Here is a 22,328-nt window from a genome sequence, read left to right as displayed (position 1 = left end):
AAAAAAAAAATAAAAAAAAAAAAAAAAAAAAAAAAAAAAAAAGAAGGCCATGGAAGAAGCTCTGAGACTCCGCTCGCAGGGTTTGGAGGCCTGTCTTTCCTCTTTCCTGCACTTCCCTTAAGGTGACTTACCTCTCCAGCTCTGCATCTCTTTGCTGTCATGCTGGGCTTGGGCTCCCCACTGACTGGCCCTGCTTGGATGGAGTGTTCATTCCAGAAACAGCCCTTGTGGCGGGAGAGGCAGGATATCGTAGGAGGGCAGCAGCGTTCAAGTGAAGGGCCCTTCTCCAAAAAAGAGCAGATGCTGTTTCCAAAAGCACTGGGGGGGGGGGGGGGGGGAGGGTAGCGGGGGTTGGCCACTGGCACTCCCAAACTTTTTGTTCAAATTGATGAATGAAGTAAATTCTTATAAAACCTGGGCCTGTCTGCAAACCCAAGAGGCAGCATGGAAAAGGGGAAGGAACTCTGGGCTGGAACCTAGAAGCCACGTCCGAATCCCAGCTCTACCATTTACTTATCATGCAGCCCTGGCCACACGGTTTAACCTCTGAGTCTAAGGTAGGATGTTGATACATGATTTCATGATACGTGAAATAACATGTTTGCAAACACTGATCTGAGCATACCCAATAAATGTTAAGGTTTTCCCTAACATTTGGAAATTTGGCATTGTCGTAAAGGACACTGGACTTCTTGGTCTTCGGTGACTGCCGCTAATCTAAGTGCCATCATGCAGATCAGATCAGTAGAGAGAAAATTTCCTACCATGTGTACCTGCCCTAGAGGCATCACTGTCCTGTGCTTCATAGCATCGTCTTTAAAGGGAACTCAGCTTAGACAAAGAGCGTTGCAAAGAAGCCATCCGTGAGTAGTGGGAGCAGGTGAGGAGATAGAGGTTTACCTGTTGAGAGCCTGTCGCCTTCAAGGTACAGGGGCAACCGAGATGGTTGGCTGTGGTGTCCGCTCTTCAACAGGCAGCCGTGTGGGGCCATGTGGCTGTCCACCCCCAGCCACACCCCTGGGAAGTGACACCGGACTTGTGATAGGCTGAGAAGGGCAAGTGTTAGGGGGCGTCAGAGGGGGCGTCAGAGGGTTCCACCTGGACCTGGTCGTAGGAGCTGTCTGGCTGCAACATCAGTTACCCCACAGATGTTATCCACAGGTGTTAAAGATTTTATTTATTTATTTCTTGGAGAGAGAGAGAGCAAGCGAGCGAGCAGGGGGAGGAGCAGAGGAGAGGGACAAGCAGACAGACTCTGTGCTGAGCGCAGAGCCCGCCACGGGGCTCGACCTCACGACCCTGAGATCATGACCGGAGCCGAAATCAAGGGTGGGACGCTCCGCTGACTGAGCTCCCCCAGGCGCCCTGTTAGTCACAGATTTTAAAAGAGCCACATTGGATCACGTGTCCTGATTTAGAAGATAGGGTCTCTCCAAGAACACCATGCACTGGTTTTGTGTCCTTAAGAAGAACTGGAAGTGAGCTCACACTACACTGAACACGTTGTTTGGGAAGGAACCTCTGTGTCCCTCACGGCCCCGCCCAAGTGCCTGAGGGCAGGTTTTTCTCCTAGAATGCAGGAGGCAGGGGGTGTGCCCCGGGCATTCGGTAGGGCATTCGGGCATTGACCTGTGGGCATTGACCTGTGAGCGTCTGCTTCCTCTGACACGGTGTCCCCCCACAGGGTGTCCCCCCACAGTCACCCGCAGCAGGGGACGAATGCAAATGCCTGAGCCGGTGGGTCAGTGCAGTCGTCTTTAGCCCTCCCAGCCCTGGCACCTTTAACTGAAAGAAAGGATGGCACGGGGAGGGGGTTTGCTAGGGCTGCCAACGAGCGCCACGCACCCGGCGGCTGAAGAGAATGGAAATTTATCCTCTCACAGTCCGGGAGGCCAGCAGCCCAGCTTCGAGGCATCCGCAGGGCCACGGTCCCTCTGAAACCCAGAGGGGAATCCCTTCTTGCCTCTCCCTCGTGTCTGCTGGCGGCTGCACCCAGTCCTCCGTCCTCACAAGGCCTTCCTCCTCCGTGCGTGTCTCTCTCACTCTGTCTAAATTTCCCCCTTTTTATAAGGACCCCAGCCGTACTGGATTAGGGCCCACCCTGATATGCCTCATTGTCACTTGCTGACGTCTGTAAAGATCCTATTTCCAAATAAGACTGCACCCTGAGGGACAGGAGGCTGGGACTTCAACAGATCTGCTTTGGGGGACACAAGTCAGCTGGTAACACCATCTCCTCTGTAGTTCTAGGACCTTGATCACAGGTTTCCAGAGTGACCCACATGTGGAGATTTTCTCCTTGAAAGAGAAACAGATCACCGGGAAAAGCAAATGCCCATGTGGAAGTTTGGGGCTGTCCTTTGGGCTTGTACCCTGTGGCCGCCTCCCCATCACCTCCTTCAGCCCATCCACAGTGAAGATTGGGGCCAGATGCCCCGGCCAGGCTGGAAGGCCTGTGAAGGAAGCCCTAATTCTATCCCTAGGCTCTGTGAACTTAAGGCAGCACCTCAGGCTTGGGCAGGCTGGAAAGATTGCCAATCCAACAAGAAGAGATTTTTAAAAAATTGTTTATTTGTGTATTGCTCACTACACTCCAGATCAGAAAAAGTGACAGGTTAGTCACTGCATTTAAACGTTAGCAAAGAAATGGGGAATGGGTGTGATAGTGCCGGTCCTCCTAGTATTTTGAGGATCCACGCCTTTTCCACTCTGAGGAACCATGGTGGGGGAGGCACCCACTGGAAGAGAGAGAGGGGAAGGGGGGGCGAAGGAGTGCATGAAGCATCTTCTAGTTCTCTGTGGGCATAACTCGTTTCCAGAGCTTCCTGAAGTCCCAGGGGTGGGTGCGGGCATTCTTAATTGGGAGATCCTACTTTGGAGTCACTCAAAGTGTTAAAGTTCGTGAAGTGACGGATATACTAGTCGGACTGGTTAGAGTTTGGCTTTTTGTTAGGCTTGGAAAGGTGAAAGCTATGAGGAAGCAGGGCCTCTGTCTTCACCGGAGGCCCATCAGGGATGTCCCCTAAGTCTGTCGCAGGATCTCAGGGTGGCTGAGGCCTGGAAGCCTGTGGTGATTTATTCCTGCCAACGTGTTGGTTTCCCTGTACAGCTAATAACCTTCATTTTACGGCCGTTGGGGAGTTCACTCCTCAAGCCCACAGTCCTGATCTCTGCATATCTCGGCTTTTGACACTCAGCTCCCGCACACCGAGCGTCCACTGCCGGAGTCCACGCTCGTGCCACGGAAGTGGAGGGGCAATATGGATGCATAGCTGGCCGAGAAATGCTCATCTGTGTTTTGTTTCTTCTATCAGTAGCCACATACTCCCCTCCATCCTTGACACCTTCTATTCAGTTTTCTCTAGAGCATGTTTTTCCATTACCAGTGGGATGATACAGGATCTGGAAGTTTCGGCCTCTGGCAATGTCTTGCTCACCCACTAAAGGAAGTGCTACGCATCCTATCCGCAGATACCTTCAGAGGCTAATATATGTAGAAAAAGAAGATTCCTTCTCTGTGGGGAAGTGCATAGACCAACCAACCGATGTCAAGGCTGTTCTCATAGCTGGAAACGTGAATTCTCACAGAACCTGGACATTCATGCTTTACAAGAGTCGAAGAGCCGACAGGGTTGCCTGGGAATACATTGATTGCCCAACAGTGCTATTTCTAGTACAGTTTTGTTTTTTTAACAAATGCGGAATGTAAGAACTACTAAAGCCTAGGAGGGATGACAAACACCCAGCAGGGAGAAGCTTGAAAGGCCTGTCACCCGAATGCGCTTGGGGTTTCGTTCGCAGTCTCGTAGGCTTGATGTGTTCCGCTCAGTCTTATTTTTCTTGAATAGATGAAGAAAGTTTTTAAAAGTGTGGGATTCAATGGATATGTGTTCTCCTAGGACATTATTTTCCTTTTTTTCCAAGTTCTAGCAGAGAGTGGCAGGTCTGTGCCAGGCTGAGGCCCACTGACCGCATCCCGACGGGACAGCGCCGTCTACGTGGAGCCCTCTGATGGGTTGAAAAATCTGCTCTGTCTTGTCCTCTTTCGCCCTTTCAGCTTGAAGTTTTTCAAGCCTGGCCAAGAAGCTGTGAAGTACCAGGGGCCTCGGGACTTCCAGGCGCTGGAAAACTGGATGCTGCAGACGCTGAACGAGGAGCCTGCGGTGAGTGCATGGGAGGCCTCCCTGCCTTCCACGCTCTCTCCCTTCCGACACTTCGGGGGCGATAAAGAAGCCAGTTCAGGGGAAAAATTAAGTCTCCCATTTCAAAGCAACTTTATAGCCTTTAGAACTAATTGACATTTGTAAGTAAAAATGAACTTTTTTCCCTTCCCAATTTTTGTTTATTGTGGTAAAATACATATGATATAAAAGTTACCATCTTAGCCATTTTTAAGCATACAAATTCAGTGGCTTTAAGTGCGTACACCCTGCTGAGCAGCCATCCCCAGGACTCTTCATCTTGTAGAACTGAAACCCTGTCCCCACTGAACACCAGCCCCCCGCAACCACCCCAGCTACTTTTGCTCTCTGTTTGCACTGCTCTGCATACCTCAGTGGAAAAAGATGAACTTTTACAAGGCTTTTTATTATGGAAATATTCAAAGGTGCACAAAAGTAGAAAGGGTAGTGAGTGGCTCTTGAACGAGGAGGAGGACGGTAATGAAGATGGTCCCTTGTGCTGCTCCCCGACTTCAGCGGTTCTCCTGCCTTGCCGACCTTGCCGGGACTGTGTTAGCGGCCTTCCTGGCCCCCGTGCGGTGGCAGCGTCCGCCCTGGGAGACTGTCATCTGTGACTACTGCAGTGCGCGGCTCACACATACGCTGCGGTAACATCGGCCTCTGTGCCGCTCCCACATGTATACGGTTGACACAGATTCTTTAGCGTCACAGGTTGACTTGGGGTCAGGAGCAGGCCTAAGCCCGAACCTCCCGTCCAGGCCAACCTCGGCCCTCTCTGGACACCACGGGCTGTCCCGCAAGGTGACCCCTCCTTTCCCTCTGGACTCTCAGTCCCTGAGGTGCTCACTGGCTTTGCCGATAATGTCATCGAATAAATACCCTTCGCACTCTGAGTCTCTGTGGCCCTCCCTGCGCTGAGGGTAACAATGTCAGGAAATTGTGGAGAGTTGTGATTTCTGAAATATTATGTAAAGACGTGGCTGTGTGTAGAAGGTTACCAAGAAAATTTTATTACCCCCCCCCCCACCTCCAATTGATGTTGGGAGTCTTCGTTTTGTTACACGTCCTTATGGTCATGAACCATTCATTCATCCCTCCATGCATGGTACGTTCTGCTTCCCGCAGAGTGCGCAGGCCCACGGAGGCTGGGTTGGAGTTGACAGTTCGTGGCCGTGTGTTGGTGAGGGTCTGGAAAGATGGCCAGTGTCCCGTGCTGGATGAGTCTGATGACTCTGTAATTTCAGTGGAACAGTTCAGTAAGACTGCTTTATTGTGCGAGGTAGGGGCTCACTGCCTTGAAGGTGGTCCGTGCCCATGTGCGGTTCCAGCAGGCTCTGGGGGGTTCTGTTGCTATTGGAGTCACTTACCGGGGTGACTGTGTGGTCCTTTGCCCCCCCGCCCCCATTCTGTGTAGATGTCACGGTTCATCAGAAACCCACCTGCTACTCGGGTGCTGTTTTTCTTCCTGTTCTACAAAGTCTGTAATTGCATGGTACTGAATGAGTGTGGAACAGAGACTTACCTAATTTTAGGTAACAGGGAAAACCACAAACCTCTCAGAGAGTCAATTTGCATCTTTGTCATGGCAAGAGTTACATGAGCAGGTGGGACTTTCATATAGATTTAAACTTCAGATTGTTTCCTCTGTGAAATGTTCTCTGATTGGAGGAAGCCTGTTTTAAAGAGGGGCTAATAGTCTCAAAGAAACTTTTCAAGGTATTTATTTTTTTGCCAATATTTTTTTCCACCAAAAAGCCAGTCTTCTGTGATGACTTTATTCGAGAAACTAGTAGCCAGTATCAGGACGGCAGAAGGACTTCATCTGGTGCCCCAAGCTCCCCTTTCGGGCAGTGACAGCCCCAGCGCAGGCTGGGAAGGGCTGAGGGGAAGGGTTGTGTCCCCTCCAGGTAGAAGGGGCGTGGCTGCGTGGGACCCACGTGTCAACAGTAGAGACCTCCCATAATTGCTGGAAACAGTGATTGATTGTAGGAAAGTTCAAACACTAAAACCTGATACTGCAAACCGGAAATTCTTTCCAATTTAAACTTGTTTTTTATTGTACGTGAAAACTTTAAAAAGTTCTTTATCTGTGTTTATACCTAAGTAACTTGATGTATATACACTTGCATATTGAAACAGGATAAATGTAGATACCCCTCCCCCCCCCACCGTGTTGTGGCAATATTAAAGAAACTCAAAAGAAACCCGCTACTTCCAACTTTATTTTTTTTAAGATTTTATTTATTGAGACACAGAGATACAGAGAGAGAGAGAGCATGAGCAGGGGGAGAGGCGGAGGGGGAGAAGCAGACTCCCCGCTGAGCCAGGAGCCCAACGCGGGGCTCGATCCCAGGACCCTGGGATCATGGCCTGAGCCGAAGGCAGATGCTCAACCATCTGAGCCACCCAGGTGTCCCTACTTCCAACTTTTAGATTTCCCTATTTGTTTCTGTATTATTTTTTCTTAAAGAGTTATAATCATATAAACATGGTTTTTTTCACGAGTGATATTTTTATATAGTTACATCTTTATATTGATCATATTTTATATTGTCATGTGGATTTGCCATAATTCAACTTTTCTCTGTCAATGAATATTTAGGTTATTTATAAATATCAGAAATGCGTAAGGAACATGTTAATCTTTGTAAAAGACTTTTTTTTCTACTTTTGAATGATGTTTTTGGAATCTATTACCGGACATGAAATGACAAGGCAAAAGGAAAAAAAAAAAGGTCACACTACAATTATGGCTGCTGATGACTATTGTCTGATCGCTCACGTTGTCAGCGGGGGAGAGAGGGCCTGTGTCTGTGCCCACGTGTGCCCACGTGTGCCCGCGTGTGTGCTATGCCGTGTTGTTGCCACGGCGGGGGGCACTGCCCTGGTGCGTGCCACGGGGCCCAGGAAGTGACAGTGCCGCACGTGAGCATGTTAACACTGAAAAGTACTGGAAGCCCTTTGAACACCTTATAAAGGGGGACATAGAGTGTCCCAGCTTCCGGGAGCTCACTGTTCACCTCGCCACCATTCTGCCGGGCGTCTCTCCATGTGGGGGCTCAGTGGGCACGCCGAAAGTCTCGGCAGGCCCGCAGCCGCACGGACGCCTTCATGGTGCTTTCTGATTACAGCTCTGCGCAGCTTTGAGCTGTCGGCACTTTTAGACTTTTAATGACTTAATTGGGATATTATTTGTCTTTTTTTTTTTTTAAGATTTTATTTATTTGAGAGAGAGAGAGATAACAAGAGAGAGAGATAACAAGAGAGGGCAGGAGCGGGGAGGAGAGCGAGAAGCAGGCACCCCACCGAGCAGGCAGCCTGATGTGGGGCTCGATCCCAGGACCCTGAGATCATGACCTGAGCCGAAGGCAGATGCTTAACAACTGAGCCACCCAGGCGCCCCAGTATTCTTTTTAAAAGAAATATAAGCTGCCAGATAAAAATTGAGTAACGTACATCCATGTGTCTGTAGCAAAATGTGATTCTGTGATCTTTTTGTCACCTCTGGTCACTTTGGCTGGAGGCCACCACTGTGGAACCAAGAGATCGAGAGTCACGGGTACTGTAGTAACTGTCCAGTTGCACACAACGGTACCCACTCAGATACTGGCAGAAGCATCCTTTAAAAAGCCACTTCTCGCTCCCGCGTTGTGTGTTTCTGTCCCAGACTCTGTGCTGTGAGTTAGCGCAGCCCCGCGCTCCTCTCGCTGCCACCTGTCGGTCCCTGCCTTGTCCTCCCCGCCCCCTGTGTCCCTTTACCAGCCCTTCACGGTCTTTATCACCAGCTGTGTGCACGGAGCAGGGCCAGGCCTCCTGTTCTCTGATGGTCTCTCCTTCTCCGCCCCGTCCGTTCTGCTGCCTTTGTACCTGGAGGTGCTCCGTCCTTCAGAGCCAGTCCACCAGGGATTTCATCCTGAGCCCCACGTGGAGTGAGAGGTCACACTGCGAACAACAGGGCAGTGAGCCCGTTTGGTGTGGGCCTGTCCTTTCGGTTTGCCTGCTCTGTTCTGGGGTTTGGGGGCAGCAGAGGCAGGTTGGGGTGGGGACGGCTGTCACTGGTGGCCTTGAGTGACAGTCCTAGGGTGAGACTGACGAGGGGCTTCCCGCCCAAGGGTCCAGAGCCCTGAGAGTCGATTCCTGCCTTGCGTTCCCTCCACACAGCAGCATCCCACAAAGGTTTGACGTAGCCAGATGAGGTTGGAGATCTGTAGAAGGTTCTAGACAGACACAGGTCCCCTCCTCAATGGATTTCACTCTGCCTTCGCATACAGACCCAATGACTGTTGTTGTGTTTCTCTCCATTAGATACCAGAGCCTGAAGCAGAGCCCCCCAGAGCCCCTGAGCACAAGCAGGGACTATATGAGCTCTCAGCGAGCAACTTTGAGCTGCACGTCGCACAAGGTATGTTGCCTGCATCTCAGGGCTGTTCCTAGTGGGATACACACCTCTCAGAACCACCGACCGTTTGTCACTCCTCGATTTGCTGGGCTTTCCCTTCCTGGCACTCGAGGGCTCCCGGATGACCTCTGTGGCCCTGAGCTGTGGTGTCTCTCTTCGAGACCCATGAACATCCTTGTGCAGGGCTCTTCCTCTTGGAAGGGATTTCTCCTTTCCTCTCTGTCGTTCTAGAAATGCCAGTTGTAATGCTAGCTGAAGCCTTAAGTTGTGGAAAGCTCACAAATCATGAACGGGCACACTTAATTTGTACACTAGCTGGACAGTGCATCCTTGGATACGAAAGGGTTTATTTATATTAATGTGAATCATACAATTATTGACCTGAGGCAGAAACAGAAGTTTCTCTTGTTTAAACCAGAATTTAGCAGGACCATTATAACTTGCGAATCAGAGTAGGTGTTCTTTACACTTAAAATATTTTTCTGTATCACATCTTTTTTGAAAATGGTCTCCTAAATATCAAAATGATCTGTATACAGTCTCTAATATAAATGACACATAAGTCCTTTATTCGCACGTTTCTGAACCGTTGGCTCAGCATCGAATGACTTGAAAGCAAATTCAGCTTCCTTGCTGGTCTCCATTCTCAAATGCTGCCATGGAGAGAAATCCTTCCAAAAGACTAGGTTGGAAGCATCGTGAAAAGGGCTTAAAATTGTGCCTGGCCTTGTAACTTCATGCCCGCTGCGAGTCGAAAGCCCACCACACTTAAGGTCTAAGAGAACTTCACTGTGATGCCTTCAGCTGTTTTCCCTGTGTGTTGAAGGTTGTTATTGGACCAGGGCACTGACAGTGGGATTTCAAGGTGTTTTCCCCAAAAGGGGATTCCCTTCAGTTCCCACGAGCCCAGTTGGGTCCCTCCCTAAGCAAGTCACGCCTAAAGGGCAGGACTCTAGAGGCACCACCTTGGGCTGCTCGCATGAGGATCTGTCCTCAGAAAGCGACAGTGGCCTCCTGCCCTCACAGCTGCCCCTGATGCTCTAGTAGGTTCCTTCCCGGACACCCCGTCCCCACCTCCCAGCACAGGGTTAGTGCCGTACCTGTCTGGAGAGACATGGCCTCAGCCTCGCAGGTCAGTTGCTGATTTTTTGAATCAAGTTTTTCACCGTTTCCCTTAAACGTGTCCTCGCTGTGGTGATAAAGCCCCACCACAAGCTTGTGGCGTGGCAGTGTCCTTCCGTGAGCGTAGGTCACGTTTTGGTGCCCGTTGGTTTGTTCCCTCCCGAGGCACAGCCTGGTTTTGGTCTGGTCTCAGCCTGACATCTTTTAGGTCTTTGGCTGGTCAAGGTAAAACAGCCTAGAAAAAAGTCTTCAATATCCAAGTAATGATGTTGTGTGGGTTTGTTTTGTTTTTTTTTTCTTCTAGCCAAGGGAGTGTTCCTCAGGTTCTAAAACCTTCTATTTTATTGTCAAATAAAACACAAATACAGAAAACAAATGTAGAGCTTAGTGAATTGTGATGGAGTGGTCGCTCTGTAACGTCCGGTTCAGGGAATAGAACCGCCAGTCTCCCCTCCTGTCCAGGTCCCAGCCCGCCTGGCCTCGCGGAGGTGGTGTCCGGACTTTATGGGAACCACTCCTCACCGTATCATCCACCACCCAGATGTGCACTCCTAACCCTACAGTTTAGCTTGTTCTTTCTTTAACATATGTCCCTCTTGAGTCTCAGTCTGCATGTTACTCCCCAGCGTCTCTTTCTCTGCATCCTGGTGGCTGAGCACATGGGTTATTGGGCCTGTAGAATTCTCCGGTCTGGACTTGGCCAGGTGTGTCCCCGTGGTGCGGTTAAACACGTTTCCCTCGATCCGTTCATTTATTAGGGTTGCCAAATGCCGATGTTCTAATTAAAACATCCTTTCTTCATCGTTTTAAGGAGAGAAACTTGCCCTCATTTATCACCTGGCTACCCACTGGCACAGTTCACATACGACAGATAGGATAATTGCCTGATTCTTCCCCTTTGTTGCCAGTTCTTCAAATAATGAGTTGGTTCCCTCCTGTCGTCTAGGGATGACAGATTAGATTTTGTTTTGAGGATCCCTGTGAACTCACAGATACAGACTTATTCGATGGAGTCACTTTTCACCAGTTAAAGGGCTCACACTGAAGCTAGCAAGAGGACAAAGATCACATACTTGCATTCAGTTTCTAGTAAGGGATGATGCCAGTCACCCTCCTTCTCCCTTCTCTGCCCGGCTCTCCACCGAAGGCGACCACTTTATCAAGTTCTTCGCTCCGTGGTGCGGTCACTGCAAAGCTCTAGCTCCGACCTGGGAGCAGCTAGCTCTGGGCCTTGAACATTCTGAGGCTGTCAAGATTGGCAAGGTAAGTGAGAGCCCTTATTAAACTGGAAATAGACCGCCTTTGGCTGGATTAATTAGCAGGGTAGCCCATTATTCATTCTGTGTGCAAAGTCGCAAACTTGATTTATTAATTCCATTTAGTGTGCCACTTGATAATTCATTTCACCTTCACAGATGGCAGCCTGGTTTCAAATGTGCTGGCTTTTCCACAGCCTAAAGATAAATTACGGCTTTGGCTCCTTTGTTTATTTTGAAGCGATGGCCAATTCTGAATTGGCAGCCCCAGAGCCCTTTCTGCAAAGATACGGGGCAGAGCCTGTGAATGTTCACTGGCCAGACTTGGAGGCCATCCACGCTTGACCTCACCCGAGAGCTGTCAACTCTGTGCTCACAGAGGCCTGCAGAAGGCCCCCCACCCTCCCCCGGTGAGCCCCAACTTTCACGGCTGTCTGGGAGTCTTTCCAGCGTTCCCCACTTTGCGGAGAGAAGCCAGAAGTGGTGTCTAACAACTTCTGTGTAAGTGGATTTTCTGGAAATATCCAGAGCAGGTCCTGGGCCATCAAACACTTTTAATCTCACCCAGCCTTTGGCACCCACCAGACATCCGGGCATGGGTTTCCTTTTATAAAAATCTCATTTTTCACTTTGCCAGTGGACTGATTTGTATACAGAAGTAATGCTGCGTGTCCAGGAACTGCCGTTAGTGAGATGCTCTGCCCAGTGCAGTGAGACGGTTAAGAGCGTGAGCTCGGGAACCACGAAGACCTGGCCGGCCAGCCTTCGGCCACTTCGCCACACCCCAATCTCCCCTTTTGCAAAATCACGATGAGACCTGACTGGTGGTGGGTGGTGTGGATGAACGTCAGGTGCTTAGTAGGATGCTTGGCACGGAGCAAAGCCCTGGTAAATTGTAATAGTTGTTGTGAGTTCAATGGATTTTCACTGTTGCCTGTTAAATGCTTCCAATTATATATTCTAGTTCTACATGTTATGCTTTTCTATTTATTGAACATTTCATGGAAGTAGTCATAATTTTCTTGTCCTCTTATCAATTCCTCATATCCTTAAATTATTTTGTGAATTTTTATGGGTGCTTATTTCCAGTTTATGTCAGTAGGGGTTTCTAGTAGAACCAGGCATGAGCGGACAGTCCACCCATCTGGGCTGTGGCCCTTCCTCCCTGGACATGCATGTGGCCCCGTTAGACTGGACCCTGTAATGCCCCCTACCCAGACGTGAGGCTTCCGTTTAATACTTTAACTGCTGACTTCAGTCTTAGATGTGAAAGTGTTATTTTTATCCTACTTTGTAGATACGGTGAAGAACAACTTAGTGTCCCACATAGCTGATTTTTTTTTTTTTTTAAAGATTTTATTCACTTATTTGACAGAGAGAGACACAGCGAAAGGGGGAACACCACATAGCTGATTTTAATGACCATAGAAAATCAAAAAGAAGTGACTTAGGATAGACTGTTTCATGAAAATGTTGAACAGGCAGAATCTTGATAAGATTTAAATGAAATAAATTTAAAAAGCGGTGATAGTTGGTAAATTGAGCTTACAGAATTAAGAACATATTATAATCTTAATTTGGCATCTTTTCAGTTGTCTTTATACCAAATACTCCTATTTAAAATTGACTCCTTGCTCCTCCTTGATCCCAAAACGTCCCAGTTGGAGCATGAGAGTCAGTAGGCAGGCTGGCATTGGCGTGGGCCTCGGTCACCGGCAGCCGGGCCTCCCCGCCCCAGACGTCAGGCCAGGCTCCTCTTCTCCAGCTGCTAACCCGCTCAGGTAGACTCTGGCTTCCTCAACATCAGCGTTTGTAGGTGAGCTGAGGGTGTCATTTCTCTGAAGGACATTTCGTCAGCTGCTCCCTTAGCTCAGGTGTTACTGGGCTGGCTCTTAGAAGTCTCTCCCCAGGCTGCACCTGGCTGGTAGAGATGCTGCAGACCAGGTACGTGAGGTACGGAGTGTCCAGTAATCCGTGTGTCAGGAAGGTTCCTGAAGAGACGGACTGTGAGTGTGGTCTTACTTTTTAGGTTGATTGTACACAGCACTATGAACTCTGTTCGGGAAACCAGGTTCGCGGCTATCCTACTCTTCTGTGGTTCCGAGGTGGGCAGAAGGTACGTCTTCAGGTCGTGGTATGGAGAGCGAGCGTTTCTCTAAACCCCAGCGGGCTGTAGCCCGGTGCTTCCTCAGATGTGGCGAGGAGCCCGTGTGGACTGTTTGGCGCTGGTTTAAAGGCATACATAATGGGACAAAAGTGTCTTTCCCTTGATAAGATCTGGGTGGTTGACAAAAAGTGTCAGTCGTCCTGCTATTTTGAAACATTTCGGTTGGCTCCAGTGGGCACTAGACTAACCCAGAACTGCCTTGGAGCGGGGGTAACGCTGGCTGCCGGTAAGGGGCTCATGCACACCCTCGCGTCCGGCCCGACGCACGGTCGGCTGCTCAGCGGGCCGGAGCGGCTCCTGACTTCGTGTCCAGATCCCCGCAGAAGGCAGGTGCTCTGGTTCTGTCACCAAAGCCGAAGCCCTCCCATGTAAATCTGAGCATGCAGACATTGCACAATTTGCACCAACACAGCGGAGATGTCCGATGGAGGTCTCACGTGGGCTAGCGGGGCCGGGACGAGGTTTGAGCGACTGAGAGCACTAAGTGTACTAACCTGACAGCATTTTTGTGTGGCCCTTCCCTCGGACAGATTGACCAGTACAAAGGAAAGCGGGATTTGGAGTCGCTGAGAGAGTACGTGGATTCACAGCTGCAGAGCACAGAGCCAGAGGCCCCGGACACCGTCGAGCCGTCAGAGGCCCCGGCGCCGGCCACTGAGCCCGTGGCCCAGGTGGGTGCGTGCTGCGGTCAGGAGGGCCAGCCGTGGCCCCCGGAGGGCACTCTCCTCCCGCACTTCGGGCCACGTGACAGTTGGGGGTCACGTCAGAGGACTTCACGTGGTCGGCTGCCGCTGACTCTTCCACATGAAAGGTTTTCTTCAGCCACTTTCACACGCTTGTAGGGCCTACACCTGGAAGCTTCTCTGAAAGAGACGTGAGACCGAGCCTAAGACCATTTGGTGGCAAAAGCTCTGGAAAACTCATCCCTTTGATTCGGTCATCACTATACTCGAGAGCATTTGCTAGGAAAATTGACTGCTGCCAGGTAGGCCCCCCACTCCCACTTCTGTTCCTTTCCTTCACCTACTGCAGTAGTTGGACTTGAACCCCGGGGTAGGGCCCTGGAGGAGCTGCAGCAGCGAAGATGGACACGCTGGAACTCGGCCTAGCGTGTTTCATTTGCTGAGGCAGGCGGTCTCTGACTGTGGCCTGTCTACGTTCCCAGTGCGGAACGTTCCGGATTCACTTGTGCATTTATTGAGCATATTTCAGGCACTGTCTCAGGCCACCACGAAACAAAAGCAAATGAGACCACCTTCCTGTCTGTGAAGGGGGCCGAGTCTGGTGGGGCAGACAGAGGAGAACACATACAAGCAGGTGCCCCATGTGTGTGCCGGGCCGGTCACGGTGGTTTGAGAGAGCTGGGGACAGACGGGCAGGAAGTGTCGCAAAGAGCTGGAAGGTGAATTGGTATTTGCCGGAGAGACATGGCAGGCACGGAGAGACCAGGCTTGTGTGATGGAGGAGAGAGTGAGCAGAAGCCCGTGGGCGTGAATCGGCCGGGCACGTTTGGGGCAGGGCCAGCAGTCGGCTGGAGGGAAGAGGGCGGAGAGGAGGACGAGGGGTGCGGCGCAGGATGCCAGAGCGGAGGAGACGTAGGGGCTGGGTCCTAGAGGACTTTGTCGGCCAGCCAAGGATTTTGAGCTTCACCCTGTATTTATTGGGAGCCAATGGAGGGTTTTGAGCAGATGTGAATTTTAGATGCCTGGTAGAAAGAGCTGGAAAACCAGTGTATTTGGCCAACAGGATGAGGAGACCCCCGAACGAAGGTTGTGGCGGGGGGCGGAGGGACGGAGGCAGGAAGCATAGGAGCTCACTCTACTGAGCACAGTGGGGAAGGTGGCGTCTGAGGGGACGCCCGGAGCCCTGGCGGACCTGATGGGCGATGGGACACGTGTGAGAAGCACTGGGGTGGGGATGGAAGATGGGGAGTTCAGGTTTCCAGTTGTTGATTTTCAGGGCCGTGGTGGCGATCAGGTGGGGAGGTCCAGTGGATGGTAAACGGGGCTCTGGAGCTGACAGCGGCGGGTTGGTGTGTCTGCAGTGTTAGGGAGGGAGAGGCCAAGGCTGAAGCCATGGGTGAGAAGGACAGTCTCCAGAGAGAGTCAGAATGATGTCTTCCTGGGAAAACCGTGCTTGATGGCCTAGCTAAGAACCATAAGACCTGTTTGTCGACGTGTTTCCAGAACAGAATATTCAGGTTGCTGCTTCAGTTTCTACAACTACACTGCGTAGCATGCAGAGTTCTTAACTGGGACATCGGGACACGGTGGGCAAAGGAAGGGGCAGTGAGTGGGCAGATGTGTGCAAACAGGCCCCGCCCCCGCAGTCCTTGAACCCTCAGCATTTACTTACCACATCCTGACTTGCCGGGACCATGGCTCCCTGAGCCCTAGTTATTTGGAATTGGAAAAAACAGAGTCATCTACCCCATCCTCCTGGAGTGGGGACAGTAATGGGCCTCCTCGCCCCCACAGCCCATCCTTTAGTGGGATTCTTAGGTTGGGGACTACCTGGGTGTTGGTTCAAAGTTGAAGGTTTGGTTTAAGAAGCAAACAAACGATTCTGTAGTAGCCGCAACCACGTATGTTAGAGAAGTGTGTGTGTCAGCGTGGTTCTAAAGGTCATCCCAAATGGAATATAATTATATACTGTGGAGGGTTTCATCAAGCTCAGACCAGTTTCTATTTATAATCCAGTTTTCCAGCATGAAGTAGGTCTTTCAGTGAGCATGGCGTCATGTTTCTGGGCATAAAGAAAGATGGTGGGGCTCTGCAGCGGGCCCCTTGGCGGCTTCGCCTCCCGGTCACTGACGCGCGTTACCCGATGCCAGACTCAAGGGGAGCAGCCCTGGTGCATGTAGCCACATGATAAATCATCGCGGTCTTGCTCTTGTGAGACAGTCGCAGATCCGTTTTTGGAGAAACACATGGACATAATTCTGTAAAGAACCGCCCAGACAAATTGCTTTAGCGCAGACCGCCCTGGGGCACCTTCCCCCGACATCCTCCGGCCAGAGCGGAGATGAACAGTTTGCACGTTCCCTTTGAACTTAGAGATGGAAAGCAGCCTGTGAAAGGTCACACCCACATCCTTGCGTGTGGTTTGGCTACTGTCAGGTGTGGGGACAGCACACAGAGAAGGTACCTTTTACAAACCCACACGCTGGGAGAGTGAGGAAGAGCGCGTGGGCGCCCACATCGGGTGGGCCTCCTGTCGGTGTGCGAGGCTCCGAGCCTGGGAGCTGCAGGCCGGAGCCAGGGCCGCCCAGAGCCCACGGGTCCCCAGCCCAGGGTCCCGGATGGTAGCAGCTGCACCTGAGCCCGCTCGGGCTGGCCCAGGGCAGTGCCAGCCCGGGGCCTGCCATCTCCTCAAAGCAGCTCCTGGGCTCAGGACCTGGGGAGCCTGTGATGAATCACGGGCCCTTCTTGTGTGACTTGTGATACGCGAGTTGTGTATTTTTGTGTGACCTTGCATGACAGCATTTTAAAAAAGATGATTGTTTTGTATTTCTGCAACCCCAAAGCATGGCCCTGCTCTGCTCTAAGTGATGCATTTGAACCGCGGGTTTTCCCTCCCCTGCAGGGCACCGTGTTGGCACTCACGGAAAAGAACTTCGAGGACACCATTGCAGAAGGAATAACCTTCATCAAGTTTTATGCTCCATGGTAAGTGGCTGTTTAATTAGAAACTGCTCGGCCGCAGCGCGCTCCAGCCCCGACCCCGTTTCCCCCTCGTTAGCCCGTGCTCTCGGCGCAGCGCTGGGCAGATGCTATGTTTCCACATAGGTTCTGCTGTAGGGGGTAAGAAAAGGGGGTGTCTGCGCCTCTGTTCAGCTTGGTTGAAGTTTGGTTTGGTGGTATTCATACATAGTTATTTATGGGGAACGAGGCCAGTTTATTTTAAAGTTGAATCTGTTTTGGGGAAAACATGAAAATGGAGTCAGGATGGCCGTAGAAAACTCCAGTTTTGTGGTATTTGTCCTTTCCTAAGTAGATTGATTTTTTTTGGTTAACTAAACCACAAACATCATGATGTAGCTTAGCTCCTTCGTCTCTTGGACGGTGTCGAGAAACGCAGCAGAGCTCTGGCGGGGCCGTTCTGTGTGTTACCCAGTTACCAGAAGCTTCCTGCCGCATGGCCCCTGGGTCTGGGGCACAGGAGGACACCCAGTCTGTGACCAGGGCTGCCTGGACGGCAGGCGCCGAGGCTTTCCTGCACAGCTGTCACTCTGCATGCCCTTCTTGCCTTTGAACCTCAGTTTTCTCAGCTGTAAAATGGGAAGAATGCTTTGTCTTCACAAACAATCCACTTAGAAAAGCAGAGTCTCGGGGCGCCTGGGTGGCTCAGTCATTAAGCGTCTGCCTTCGGCTCAGGTCATGATCCCAGAGTCCTGGGATCGAGTCCCACATTGGGCTCCCTGCTCGGCAGGAAGCCCGCTTCTCCCTCTCCCACTCCCCCTGCTTGTGTTCCTGCTCTCGCTATCTCTTTGTCAAATAAATAAATAAAAAATCTAAAAAAAAAAAAAAGGAGTCTCAAGGAGAGTGTGAGATTCTGTTTCTAAAGAGGCATAAGTAGGCTCTTCTTCAGTTGGTGCCATTCTGGGTGTTCAGGAGAAACCGCGGCAGCAGAGAGAAGTCAGGGAGCACATGACCCCCATGCACTGTGCAGCGTTTATCCTTAAAGACTGGACACACATGGCGCCTGGGTGGCACAGTCGGTTAAGCGTCTGAGTCTTGCTTTCTACTCAGGTCATGATCTCAGGGTCGTGAGATCGAGCCCCATGTCAGGCTCACTCTCTCCCTCTGCCCCTCCCCCTGCTTGCTCGCTCTCTAAAATAAATAAATCTTAAAAAAAAAAATAGAACACTAGTCAATGATGCCTTTAAATCTGTTATTTTTTATTTTTTTAAAAAAAACAAAACCCTGAAGCTATATAGATCAAATAATGGTTAGGAGGGCAGGTGCTCCGGGAAGCTTTAACGCTGTCCTGAAACTTCGAGACCACAGTGATCAAATCTAAAATGAAGCATTTTTTAAAAAATGTGTGGAGTTGGTTTTGCTTCCTGTCCATCACCTCGTGCTCGTGGTGCATCGGATTCATTCATAGGCCAGTTAGCTCCGGTCACCCCATCCTGGAAAGGGTCTTGGAATCTAAACTTGCTTCCAGACCAGCTTGCTTCCACTAGGCTATCCACAAGTCTACTTGGGATTGACTTTGACTCCCTTGTCTGGGACGGAGGAGGAGGAAAGGTTAGGGCGCCCAGCGGGAGAATTTGATGTTTTTTAAATTTCTAGGCCATACAGAAGACGCCGGGCTGGGCTGGGCAGCAGACTGTAGGTGAGGGAGCGAGACCCAGGACTTCCACAGCGCTGTCGTTGTTCTCTTCCCAGGTGTGGTCATTGTAAGAATCTGGCTCCGACGTGGGAGGAACTCTCCAGAAAAGAATTCCCTGCTTTGGCAGAGGTCAAGATCGCGGAGGTGGACTGCACTGCAGAGCGAAATATTTGCAGCAAGTACTCGGTGGGTACACGTGGCTGAAAACCCTGCCGGGGGCCCCGAGTGCAGGGAGCGCACCCACGTGGAGCCGTCCTCCGGCGCACTGGGCTCCACCCGGCAACCCGCACTGCCCGCATCTTCTTGACCAGGTGTTCCTCGTGTCCCATTGAGGCTCTGGCTTTGTTCTCATTTTGAAAAGCAAAAGAGATGCTCTGTCAAAGGAAAGGCTTTTCTTCCATTAGCGATCCACCTTTCATTGGGGGATTTTAGGGCTTGCTGTCTGCAGAGAAGTCTGGGCAGTAACGAGAGTCCAAGCTTGAGAATGGGGTGCCACCTCCACAGCCTCTTCGGCTGGCTCAACAGTCAGCTGACCTTAGCCTTTGTCTCAAACCCCTAAGTGGCTCATTTTTCAGACATAAGGCTGTGTTCTAAGGTATGATGGTTGAATAAAGGAAGCAAGTGAACTTCCTCCTGAAAGGGCCATCCCAGCAAGCTAGTCTGTGCTTGCGTTTTTTGTTTAACTGTTTCCACTTTCTGAGCTGTTAGCACAACCTGAGCGCCCAGAAGATTCGTAATTTACGTTTTTGTTTTTGTGTTGTTTTCTTAAAGCACTTTGAGGCTCTGGAGCTTCTTACCGCATTCGTTTGAGAATAGACTTAGGGGCGCCTGGGTGCTCAGTTGGTTGAGCGTCCAACTCTTGATTTCGGCTCAGGTCGTGATCTCAGGGTCGTGGGATGGAGCCCCACGTCAGGGTCCACGCTCAGCGGGGAGTCAGCTTGAGATTCTCTCTCCCTCTCCCTGTGCCCCTCCCCTGCTTGCGAGTGCACGTTCTCTAAATAAATAAAATCTTTAGGGAAGAAAAAAAAAAGGATAGATGTAGCAGAGACATTTACTTCTCACTAGAAGATGCCATTTTTTTTGGTTCCTTAACGTCTTAGGAAAGAAGTGCATTGCAGCTGTTGCAGCTGGAAAATGTGTATTCTCGAGGATGTTGCTGCCATGTGGTGTGGCCCACAGAGTGGCTGGGTGTCACCAGGGGGCTTGTCAGAAATGCAGAGTCTTAGGCCCCAGCTGGACCTGCTTCATCAGGATGTGCGTGTTCCCGGGGTCCCAGGTGATGCCCTGTGCACAGAAGCTCCAGAAGCTCTCCTTTTGGGTCAAGTCCTTCCTTTGACACTAATCTCCAACGTACTTTTGGATGGGAAAGCGAGGAGCCCCAAGGCTTTGCTTGCTGGTACTTTTTAAATGGTCTGTACCTTTTAAAAATTTAGCCACAAACTTTCCTGGTCACAACTTTAGGAGTTTTTCTGGTTTTATTTAAGAAGCAATCTGCGTGTGACCTGGACCACACTGGTCTTCATACTTCTGTTTTTTGTTTTTTGGTTTTTTTTTTAAGGTACGAGGCTATCCCACGTTGTTGCTCTTCCGTGGAGGGCGGAGAGTCAGCGAGCACAGCGGCGGCAGGGATCTCGACTCGCTGCACCGCTTCGTCCTCCGTCAGGCCAGGGACGAGCTGTAAGGGCCCACTGGCCCGTCGCCCGGCCTCCCGCGCCCCGGCTGTTGGAGCTGAATCATGCTGGTGTTGTGGACTCCCACCTGGTGGTTTTTCAGAGAGCTGAATGTACTAAACTTGTGGTATCTTCTTTGTGTGTGTGTTTTTTAAGCCAACACACTCTACAGATTCTTTACAAAGTTTCTCTAAGTAAACACATAACTCACGATCCCTTCATGAACTATTTTCCGTGGCGACCTGTCGTCCCCTTCACCCTTCTCTTGAGGAATCTCAATGGTTTCCTTTGAGACTAAAATAGAGTTGAGGAAAATCAAATTGCTGAACTATTTTTGGCTCCTGAGTGATTCTGGTGCATGATGCATCAGCTAAAGCATCGTTTGTGAAAGCTGCTCACGAGTTCTGGACGGTCGCAGTAGTGATACTCCTGGTCTGAAGGGCAAAACTGACTTCTTAATGACGTGTTGGTTGGTAGCTTGGAGCAGATCTAAAAACAGGAAGCCCACACCTCCGGAAGATACCTCCACGTCCTCCCCTGGCTTTGCTGTTTGTTTCTGTCAATGCTCCTCTCACGGCGAGAGGTCAGCCATAATGAACGCAATGGTACTTCTGACACGTGCCTGAGTAAGAGAATGCTGGGACCGTAACCTCACGTGTGTGTGTCAATGCTTCTGTTACCCCATGGGTGGAAGTTTTTTTAGTTAGGTCATCACGAAGACTTGACGTCTCCCACAGAAAATGTGGGCATGGGAAGTTCCACAAGGCTTGTCCTATTCTGTTAACTCCTAGAACAATTCTGGTTGTTGTCACCTGGGGCAAGAGGGCTCAGGTGAGCCTTCCCAGGCCTGGGTATCGGAACTAACCAGGGAGGCCCCCCAGCTGGAAGCGGCTTCAGATCCTGCTTCTGGGTAGTTGTTCTAGAGGCTTACTGTACTTTGTCTGCCTCGGAGGAGGTCAACTGTGTGTGTGTGTGTGTGTGTGTGTGTGTGTGAAGAGTGGGATCCAGTTGGCCTCAAGACCAAAGACTGAGCTAGGCGGGGCTGGGTCAGGGCTGACTTGGGCCCCATTACTGCCCCGGCCAGCACCCTTGTCAGCCACGCCATCCTCGTTGCTCAGTTTTACTGTCACACTGGAAAACAAGCACCCATCGGACTAGGCTCTCTGAAGATACGTACCTGTATGTTCTTGGCCATCAGGTTACTTCTCATCATAATCCCTCCCTTTCCAACGCTCTTCGCCCCACTTCCCATGCTCTGGGTGAGTGCGGCCAGTGGACACACGGTCACTGGGGGTGGGACCCTGAGAAACAAGATCGCTTCTGCTGCCTGCGGCAGAAGACAACAGAGCAGGGTCTCGGCCAGTCTCTGCCTTAAAGGAAATCTTTATTAATTATGTATGGTTCACAGATGGTCTTTTAAAAACCCCAACTTTCTAGAGAAGCACAATCCTCATGAGGGGCTTCAGCTTTGCATCATGAGTCTTGTATTAAAAGAATATCCAAGTGGTACAATTTGTTTACACTGATACTTTCTAAATAAACTCTTTAAAAAAAAAAAAAAAAGTCTGGTGTTTCCTTAAATGTTACAGGGAAACAGATACAAAATAGACAATAAATTATAGTTTATATTTACAAAAAAGCTGTAAGTGCAAACAGTTTTAGATCATAAATGTATTATTTAATCAGTTTAGTATGAAACTGGCTTCCTAGTACATGATCGTGAAAAAGACACTGTAAAAATATTCTACGATTTCATCTGAGTCTTCCTTTCTACAAGAGAACACTGGGATTTGGGTTCACGAGGGCATGCCTATCCAGACCCTGTCCTGGCGGGCCTTCCCCGCTTTGTTTCCTTTGCTGGATCTAACCCCGCCACTTGGCATGCTGTCGAGGAAAAGGCAAAGAACCATTTTACTGAAATAGGTGGAACAGTAGAGCCGGTGTTCCTGGAGTGAATGTGCTTTTCGGAGAGCCATCCCAGAAGAGAAGAGGTGCAGCACTGGTTTCCCGCGGCACCCGGCTAACATGCCCCCCCCGGCCTCCCCGCAACGCCCGCTTGCTCTACTTTGGGTGCTAGCAAGGAGAACAGCTAATGGGGGGGAGGGACCGAGGTGTGGAAATGACACGGTTGGCTTGACCCAAGTGAGTGTATTTTCACATGGACTGAACTCCAGCACAAACACTAAGGGCAGGGGC

At 50.6% G+C, this 22,328-nt stretch overlaps 1 protein-coding gene across 1 annotated transcript in view; it reads left to right on the top strand.

Annotated features, from left to right (window-relative positions):
* The window catches only part of TXNDC5 (thioredoxin domain containing 5), a 22,705-nt gene extending 1,032 nt beyond the window's left edge, over positions 1 to 21,673 (top strand). The window contains exons 2-9 of the mRNA XM_021696893.1: positions 4,058 to 4,163; positions 8,487 to 8,583; positions 10,850 to 10,965; positions 12,988 to 13,074; positions 13,656 to 13,796; positions 16,711 to 16,793; positions 18,519 to 18,648; positions 20,021 to 21,673. Of these exons, the coding sequence (XP_021552568.1) occupies positions 4,058 to 4,163; positions 8,487 to 8,583; positions 10,850 to 10,965; positions 12,988 to 13,074; positions 13,656 to 13,796; positions 16,711 to 16,793; positions 18,519 to 18,648; positions 20,021 to 20,143 (883 nt within the window). The 3' untranslated portion in view covers positions 20,144 to 21,673. The remainder of the gene's footprint in view (positions 1 to 4,057; positions 4,164 to 8,486; positions 8,584 to 10,849; positions 10,966 to 12,987; positions 13,075 to 13,655; positions 13,797 to 16,710; positions 16,794 to 18,518; positions 18,649 to 20,020) is intronic.
* Positions 21,674 to 22,328: the final 655 nt, after the last annotated feature.

Source organism: Neomonachus schauinslandi, chromosome 8 (genome assembly GCF_002201575.2).
Source record: "Neomonachus schauinslandi chromosome 8, ASM220157v2, whole genome shotgun sequence".
Lineage (NCBI taxonomy): Eukaryota > Metazoa > Chordata > Mammalia > Carnivora > Phocidae > Neomonachus > Neomonachus schauinslandi.
This window is presented reverse-complemented; position numbering and strand designations above follow the sequence as displayed.